The sequence below is a fragment of the Salvelinus namaycush genome, chromosome 30 (assembly GCF_016432855.1).
Source record: "Salvelinus namaycush isolate Seneca chromosome 30, SaNama_1.0, whole genome shotgun sequence".
In the NCBI taxonomy this organism is placed as follows: domain Eukaryota; kingdom Metazoa; phylum Chordata; class Actinopteri; order Salmoniformes; family Salmonidae; genus Salvelinus; species Salvelinus namaycush.
In genome coordinates, this window is record NC_052336.1 from 31,558,325 (window position 1) to 31,568,258 (window position 9,934).

General features: G+C 41.9%; 1 protein-coding gene across 1 annotated transcript; it reads right to left on the reverse strand.

Annotated features, from left to right (window-relative positions):
* Positions 1–2,241: 2,241 nt before the first annotated feature.
* Positions 2,242–7,309, reverse strand: LOC120024723 (collagen alpha-1(X) chain-like). Its single transcript, XM_038968989.1, has 2 exons — positions 7,177–7,309; positions 2,242–4,079 (listed from the first exon to the last, which is right to left on the reverse strand). The coding sequence occupies exons 1-2, from the start codon at positions 7,307–7,309 to the stop codon at positions 2,242–2,244; spliced, it is 1,971 nt and encodes a 656-aa protein (XP_038824917.1).
* Positions 7,310–9,934: the final 2,625 nt, after the last annotated feature.

Here is a 9,934-nt window from a genome sequence, read left to right on the forward strand (position 1 = left end):
TAATAATTGCCCTCATGGTGACTATAGTGGATGAGAATGCAGGCCGAAGGGAGTAGGCCAGGAGGAGCAAAGTTGGTCATCAGAGTATGCAGGCTGACGGAAATAAATAAGGAGTGGCACGGTAATGAAAGTGACTTCTGCTCGCAATACAAATACGCACACTTGGTAAATTGCGAGGGGGCGGAACGGTAACAGGTATCATTCACACCGGCAAAGCTTACACAGTCTTACATTTCCATACAATGGCCGAGGCCTCTACCATCTGATTCTGATTTGGTGTTTTCTAAGTATAAGGGAGAGAGCAGCAGACACAACTGGGGTTTTTTCAGTCTACCACAGCTGCACTCGAGATCAATTTAAACCATCCATTTACTCTGCCCCCAGATTAACTCTATACCTCAAACACAGCCACGGCAATAAGGGTGTGTTTTACATGTAATATTCCTGCCCCCACTCTCTGTACTGGGCGTCCTTTTTGGACCTGAGGCTTGTGGTTCCAACCTCATGTACATGCCTGTATGAGTCTTACATAGATCCAGATCCTTGCCTGTGTCCCAATTGTCTTAACTTAACTTTGCACCACCATCTTTCTCATAACCATTGATAGTTGAAAGGATTGGATTTCACTGTTTTGCCCTGCCTATCCAGTCCTTTTAGATTAGTGCTTACGAAGGACAGGTGAAGAGTTGAAAACACTAGAGCTGTTCGGACATGACCAAGGTGTCTACCAGTGTTTCCCACCCTGTGATTGCCAGTGCGCTACCTTCCTGTACATCCCACCTCCATTCCACCTCCCACCCAACCACGAGCTTTTCACAAGATGGCAGCCTCCTTAGATGGCTTGTGGCTTGTGGCTTGTGGCAGCCAGTCCCCAGTTTCCTCCACCCAGAGTCTGTCTGGCCAACCCCACCTAACCACCACCCCTCTTTTCCAGTGAGGATTAAACAACATTTGGCCTGCCGACGGATACTCCCTGCCCCTATTCTACCACCTATTTTCAGCCACCAGCAGCCAACCAAGGGCCTATCATGTGGTAGAGGCCCCTTTCTTTAGATCCCCACCATGTTCCCAGTACAGGATTTATTTACAATATGTGTGCATAAGATACAGTTTAGTACGCTGTGATGTTTTTGAAAGTAGGTTTTAAAAATGCTGTGTGGTGGGAATGTCAATTTATAGTATGACACACAGTATGGATTTACTGTGCCTGAATGACATACTTGTTCTCACATGCTTAGGTATTTTAAGAAGATTATTCAGTTGAGAAATGTTGGTCAAGCTTTCATAATTTTCTTTAGTAAAGAATCATTTAATATTTGAGAATACTCTATTTCCATATTGTCTATTTGTGAGTGACTGGGTTTAAATGAGTATTTTTTCTCACAATAATAATGTTTCTACTTACTCAGCGAGATAAACTTACGGCTACCATAATCATGTCTCTGTTTGCATTTTGAAGGAAGTCAAAGGTAGTTTCGCTAGAAACTAGCATTAGCGCAATGACTTGAAGTCTTTGGGATCAGCTAGCATTCTAGCTACAGTTATGACTTAAAATTGTGACTAGAACGACAGCGTTCTGTGTCCATTTTAATGGCCTTTGCATTGTTTGAAAAAGTCCCACTCACACAAAAAAAATATTTTTAAGACATTTATTTTGGTCATTATGCTTTACATGACTAGGAATCCTTGGGGATATAATAATGTTGTTAATAAACAATTTGTATTTGTATGACAGTATTTTGTGGTGTGTTATATCTTGTATTATTTCTAATGGTCAATTTAACCATTGCCATTTCACAATATTCAAGTCACATACAAGGAAGTCAGGTACAACATGGTGCACAGAAAGTAATTATGAACTTTTAATAAGGTTATCGAATCGGTCACCAAAAACAAGGTTGTACAAAAACACAGACATACACAAAACAAGAATCACCTGCTGTAATAATAATTTAAAAAAGACACAACATAGCCACAACACCTAAATTTCACATGTTGCCTCCACTCACAAAAAATACAATTCTGAATCATTGGTAACTTTGTTGATTGCCTCCCCATCCCTGATAACCTCTTAGATAAATAATTTCCTTCTCTTCTTAGCATCCATTTCTTGGATTTTTCAAGTGGATATGCTTCTATTCCTCAAAAAAGAGACACCTGCCTGGTTGGGAAAGACAGGGAGTTTACTTGTTTGAGAAATAGCTTGCAGATTTAGTTGTGTTGTTATTGGGTGACACCGTTTCACGTTGAAGCGATAAGGAACCCAGAGAAAGAGCAGTGGACATTCTCAGCGGCAAAAACGCCATTGGCCTCATCATCGGGAATCTGAAGGTAGACTGTGTCGTTCACGTCGAGCATAAGGACAGTGCTACCGGACATCTGGTCCAGGAAGCCCTTGTTGTACTCATCATAGCTGAACATGACTGGCTTGTCGTTCTTGTACAGAGCCACCAGAGCATGAGCCCCATTCACGTGAATGGTGTATGAGAAGAAGTAGACTCCAGGAACCTGGCAAGTGAACTGCCCAGTGGTAGTGTCATAGTGATTCTCCGCATTGTACACCTCATTGTCAAACTTAATAGGTTCCCCAGATGGAGGATAAGGCTTAGCCAGAGAAACAGAGAAAGCAGACATAGGGGCCTTAACAAGAGTAGGCACCATGACCTCACCCATGCCCATGCTCTTTTCGAAAAAGAACTCGCCGGGAGGACCAGGTGGGCCGGGAGGGCCAGCAGGGCCTTGGCTACCATCCTGACCATCAGCACCAGGGAGCCCAGGGGGACCGAGAGGGCCAAGGATTCCCTTAGCGGCCTGTCCAGGTGCGCCAGGGAGACCCGGGTGTCCTTTAAGGCCAGGTGTACCTGCGGCACCAGTAGGCCCAACAGGTCCTCTGGGACCTGGGGCTCCAGCAGCTCCAGCCTCACCTGCCTCACCATTGCGCCCTGGGAAACCTTTGGGCCCGGCAGGTCCTGGGACACCTGAAGCACCAGTTGCACCTGTGTGACCAGTGTCACCTTTGTTACCTGTAGCTCCAGTAGCTCCCATGGCACCAGTTGGGCCTGTTGCTCCAGTATCACCTTGCTTTCCCTGGAAACCTTGTGCTCCCTGATCTCCCTTATATCCCTTTGGTCCCTGGGGTCCCATTGCACCTGTGTCACCTTTGGGACCCATTTCCCCAGTATCTCCCTGGAAGCCTCGTCCACCCTGAGGACCAGTGGAACCCATGGGCCCAGTAGCACCAGTAGCACCAGTATATCCCTGTGCTCCTGGCTCACCCTTCTGACCTGTTGTGCCTGAGCTTCCTACAACTCCCCTCTCACCCTTCTGTCCATTTGCTCCTGGCTTTCCATATCCAGGGATACCGGGAGCACCAGTTGCTCCCGTTGCTCCCTGATGACCTTTAAGACCAGCTGCACCAGGCATACCTGGAGCCCCATTATCACCTGGTTTTCCAGGCATACCTACACCAGGAGCCCCTGTGTGGCCCTTAGCACCTGGCAAACCCATGGGACCAGCGCCCCCATCCCTACCTGGACTACCTGACTTTCCTGCTTCACCACGGATTCCTGACTTGCCTGGCTTTCCAACTCCGGCTGCTCCAGGCTGCCCAGCTGGTCCCATAGGTCCCACAGCCCCTGTCTCACCTTGTGCCCCTGGGATACCCACTCCTCTATCCCCCTTAGCTCCTGGCAAACCAGGCATACCTGGATGTCCCTTAAGGCCTGTTTCCCCTCTTGGCCCCATTGCTCCGGGCAGACCATGAGGTCCAGGCTTGCCAGTGGAAGAGATCCCAGCTGGTCCGGATCTTCCAGCAGGTCCAGGCATGCCCCTAGGACCTTGAAGTCCAGCTGTGCCCACCTCTCCTTTCTCACCAGCTGCGCCAGGAACACCAGGCTTACCAGGCCCACCTGAGGAACCAGGTTTGCCAGGTGCGGAGTAGCCAGCAGGTCCGGGTGGTCCGGCAGGGCCCTCGGGTCCAGGCTGTCCCACAGCACTTTCCCCTGGAGGGCCAGGTGGGCCAGGGGGGCCTTCTGGGCCGGGCTCACCTGGCGCACCGGGCTCTCCCGCCATCGACACCACTGTGAGGAAATAGCAAGTCACCTTATTAATACCACAGATGAAAAATTATCCTCTTGTAATAAATGAATTATTGGCAATTGTCTGTTGGAAATATGTTTTACATTTTCAAAAATGAATTCAAGGAATAGTAATAATATGTACTATCACGTGTACTATCACTATCATATGTACTATCACTGCTGGTTAAGAATTGTCGCTCATTCTCAAATTATTATTATTTTAGTTTAAATAATAGTAAGATAGATAATACCATTAATAACTCCCATTTACATATGTGGGGCACCTTTTCTTATTTGTTGTGTTTTATTGGATAGGGTTTAGAGATAGAGGTGTACAGTAGAGATGAAAGATAGGCGGAAAGAGGGTGCTAGAGTGGTGGGTCGGATTCGGACCCATGCTCACAGCTGCACAGTACATATGATCTAAGGCAGCGGATTAGACTGCTAGACCACCCTAGGAAACAAATGGGGGAACTTTGGATCGGAAATACAAGTTTTAAAGCCTGTATACAGCTCATAATATTGTGCAATGTAGTAGTAAATCCCCAGTATTTTGTTTGAGTGATGGAGGACTGACGTTAATTTATGGACATGAAAAATGAAGAGGGTTCCAACTTTGAAGAAGTACAGTAATGTGTTACACTCAGCAATTGTCAGAGGAACAATAATAATTTGTAGCTCTGTTTTGCTTCCATATTCAAATGTTATGTACATGTGATGAATCCACTTATGTTTTCATACTATGATTCCCAGAATGCAATTCACCTCCAGACCATTTACCAAGATTGCGTGTTACATTGTTGTTTTGGGTAGGCAAGTTAGTTAGTTAGCCTAGTTAACTATCTAGACAGAAGTAAGGCTAGGTGTTCCCCAATTTAACCTCGCTCTGGTTGACATTTGGTTTACACCTCCTTTTACTGGAAACATGGGAACCTGAGTCCTGGGGCTGTATGTAACAAGTGTCTCAGAGTAGGAGTGCTGATTTATGATCAGCGGGGGGCGCCCATGTAATCTTATTCATTGCGATCTAAAACACAAAACTGATTCTAAATCAGCACTATTACTCAGAGACGTGTTATATATATATATATGGCCACTGGTCAATGGCAAAGTGTCGGTGTGCTCTGTTCCTCAATGTCATTCCATCTTTTTTGACACTTTTACTCAAAATGTTTTATAATTAAATTGAGAAAACAACCATGTCTACATGCATATTGTGGTCAGAAAAATACTGAGATGCTTGTAGATTACTGATAGAAGTCATTTTTGTTTCATCTTTGATTGTATAGAATGTTTCTTATTCATACTGTAGGAGTTTTGACTTCTATGTTGTTTGTCTTGTCTGTACTAAATACTTCACCACACATGAAGGTCCTTCTCAGGAAATAAGTTATTGGAATTGTATTGAATTCATTTAATTTAATAATATAAATTATTGTATAGCTAACTAAGCATGCAGTGTGATGACATAGTGGAATTTTCATTTTCCTGAACTTTGTATTGCTGCCCTTTTGTCCAGCAAATGTATGTTAAACCTGCTTGGTGGAGTGAAGTAAATCGTCTAACAATGTGAACTAGCAGGAATTGCCCCTTTAAGAGCATTGGGTATGATAGTATAAACTGCTGAAATCAAACCTGCATAGACATTTAAACCTGTTCAATAATTAGCTAGAAGTAATCTTCTGTTTTCAACCTGTTTTCATTTCACACCTCCAAAAAAGCAGACATTTCTGACTTAAGAAACTGTAGTATGGAGAGAAAACAAACATTTGTAAAGTAGGATGGTGGCATTTAAGGGAGTTGCTTTTCGTTTGCTTTTTTGTGGTCACATGACCCAGGGTGTAAAAGACATATCTCCTTGGTCAAATGTAGAGGCCCAGTTTTGGTTCATTTAAAACAGATGTTTTCACTTTTTGAAAGGCACACCCAAACAACCACATTGCTGGGTGATTGAACTGTAATTGACAGTGTTAAAATACATATAACATTAACAAGAGGCACCCACTATTTTACACATTACCTCATATGATTTAAAAATACAGTTGATGACTATTGAATTTTACTTTCATTTGCTACTGCAAGAAATTGAATTAATTGCAAGGTTAACATAAGAAGAATCATAAAATGTGTCTCTTTTTCAGAAGTAATGCATTAGATAACTATATATCTGACTTAAACAAGAATAGAGTATCAGTACTGTAACCATCAGTTAGGTAGGGCAAAGTCAGCTATTCATTACAATAGAGGATTTATAGACCGCTCAACTTGTAGTATTTCATGTGCTGTTTTCAACTCAACACATTTTGACATTCTATACATGACTTAAATGAGCTATCAGCTGTACTACAAAGCACCCAAACTTCCAGAACTGAAATGTCCTTTTTTATAGTTAAATATGTTTTTAAAAATACTGAAATGTCAGCAGATCCTTATGCCCCACTAAAGTTCTACACAAATGAACCACTGCTCTAACTGGTCATCCTAAAATCACTTCCTAAGACCGGCTGAAGGTACAAAGAGATTGACTGAAAATCCAGTAAAAATAACATTTGAAATCAATTGCAGTAAAGACATCATGAAGGTAAAAAAAAAACACTCAGTCCTAGAATTATAACAAAATAACTGTTGAATATGTATTATTTCACCTTAGTGACAGAAATAACATGTAATGACACATTGTACTCACTGCAGACAGTATGCAACGTAATGTGTTATACATGTTATACATGTGCTACTAGGAAAATCATGAGGCCTGAAGCAGCCATTGGATAAAGATCCAGATCCCAGTAGCCAATGACTACACTACACAACCTTTGATTTGGTAAAAGCTCATGTTTTAAATGAGAGAAGTGCTCTCGCACTAACTGTATGTCTGATTGTCCCTGTGCAAGAACTGAAAGTTGAAATCGTCAGATGTAAATTACATGGTAAGTGGACACATTTGCTAAGTATTATGTTTATGGTGAAGTGTGAAGAAGTTAGGTGTATCATTGACTATAGTTGAACTGTCACATTGAAATTGCTGTGATACAGTGTCAATGGTCAAAGACATCACTGGACCACACTAGGCAATGTAGATCAGGATGCTGGTTCTTACCGTGACTCTTCACAGAGTAGGGCTGGTATTGAGGGGCGACCTTCATCACCTTCTTCACCACATATGAACCACTACCATGAACAGCCGTCAAGGCCACCAGGAGGATGAGGATGCTCAATACTCGTACTTCCATTTTCTAAGGTTAAATCTGCAAATTAAACAAAAAATATTAAATACTGCTTACATTTTATTTAGAAGTTGCAGTAATGACAAAATGATTTAGTAAGCCAGGGACTCTTTCTTATCTCTGCACACATATTGCACTGCACATACACTGGATTGCACACATTTCAGATTACATCTAAGTACAACAAATTAGATCGATAGCATTAAACCCATTTGAATAGTGAGTCTCAGCCTCCTAGATATTTCATCCTGGTCTCACAGGACTTTGTCTATCCTGCTTGGTTTTATAAGGCACCACAATCTTTTCCACCTGCCCGGTCATAGCTCACCCCAATGGGAGTTGGAGTCAGGCCTCAGAAGGGCCCTAGTGTTCACTAACCCAAGAGATGAAGAGGATAGAGAGGAAGAGCACACATACCGGCATGCAGTTGAATGAGTATGAGTTCCAAAAAGGGGTAAGAAATCTTCAGCACCACTGTCCTCCTACTGCTGCTGCTGTATATCCTTAGGTTAGGAGCAAGTTGGGGAATATGCTGCCTCCCAGTACAATGATGTGAGTATTTATACAATATCTGCCCCTTGCATCATAAAAAAGCCCCCACCACACAAGTACCTCCCTTCACAGAGCTAAACTGTAATTAGCTGACAGATCTGCCCTGTGCAGGCATGAGATGCCTATTTGCTTTGAATATTTAGACAAATGATAAGATGTTATTTTAGTCTTCTAACCCCATCTAAAAAAAGAATCAGGTTTAGACACATGTACAATGGTTTACTATTTAGTTTTAAGTCTATTTACAATATTTTCTCTTGTTGGGTTTTCAGTGTAAATTTCCTCTAACTGGTGTGGTGAACATAGCTACTCAGAGCTAATCTAGATGTAGATTAAAATATACACTACCGTTCAAAAGTTTGGCGTCACATAGAAATGTCCTTGTTTTTGAAAGAAAACCACATTTTTAGTACATTAAAATAACATCAAATTGATCAGAAATACAGTGTAGACATTTTAATGTTGTAAATGACTATTGTAGCTGGAAATGGCTGATTTTTTATGGAATATCTACATAGGACTACAGAGGACCATCATCAGCAACCATCACTCCTGTGTTCCAATTGCACGTTGTGTTAGCTAATCCATGTTAATCATTTTAAAAGGCTAATTGATCATTAGAAAATCTTTTTGCAATTATGTTAGCACAGCTGAAAACTGTTGTGCTGATTAAAGAAGCAATACAACTGGCCTTCTTTAGACTAGTTGAGGTTCTGGAGCATCAGCATTTGTGGATTTGATTACAGCTTCAAAATGGCCAGAAACAAAGACATTTCTTCTGAAACTCATTAGTCTATTCTTGTTCTGAGAAATGAAAGCTGTTCCATGCGAGAAATTGCCAAGAAACGGAAGATTTCATACAACGCAGTGTACTACTCCCTTCACAGAACAGCACAAACTGGCTCTAACAAGAATAGAAAGAGGAGTGGGAGGCCCCGGTGCACAACTGAGCAAGAGGACAAGTACATTAGAGTGTCTAGTTTGAGAAACAGACGCCTCACAATTCCTCAACTGGCAGCTTCATTATTAAGTAGTACCCGCAAAACACCAGTCTCAACGTCAACAGTGAAGAGGCAACTCTGGGATACTGGCGTTCTAGGCAGAGTTGCAAAGAAAAAGCCATATCTCAGACTGGCCAATAAAAATAAAAGATTAAGATGGGCAAAAGAACACAGACAATGGACAGAGGACCTCTGCCTAGAAGGCCAGCATCCCGGAGTTGCCTCTACACTGTTGACATTGAGACTGGTGTTTGCGGGTGCTATTTAATGAAGCTGCCAGTTGAGGAATTGTTGAGGAATTGTGAGGCATCTGTTTCTCAAACTAGACACTCTAATGTACTTGTCCTCTTGCTCAGTTGTGCACCGGGGCCTCTCACTCCTCTTTCTATTTTGGTTAGGGCCAGTTTGCGCTGTTCAGTGAAGGGAGTAGTACACAGCGTTGTATGAGATCTTCAGTTACTTGGCAATTTCTCGCATGGAATGGCCTTATTTTTTCAGAACAAAAATAGACTGACGAGTTTCAGAAGAAATGTCTTTGTTTCTGGCCATTTTGAGCCTGTAATCGAATCCACAAATGCTGAAGCTCCAGATACTCAACTAGTCTAAAGAAAGCCAGTTGTATTGCTTCTTTAATCAGAACAACAGTTTTCAGGTGTGCTATATTAATTGCAAAATAGTTTACTAATGATCAATTAGCCTTTTAAAATGATGAACTTGGATTAACTAACACAACCTCCCATTCGAACACAGAAGTGATGGTTGCTGATAATGGGCCTCTGTACGCCTATGTAGATATTCCATAAAAAGTCTTCAGTTTCCAGCAACAATAGTCATATACAACATTAAGAATGTCTACACTGTATTTCCGATCAATTTGATGTTACTATAATATATAAAAAATGTGCTTTTCTTTATAAAACAAGGACATTTTTAAGTGATGCCAAATTTTTGAACGGTGGCGTTTATTTCAGATTCAGTTTATCAATGATACATAATCACATTTATCAGACACATGTTAAATGTTTTATTTGTATTTTTCATTATTCAATGACCCTCTACAAAAATATCCAGCAAAAAA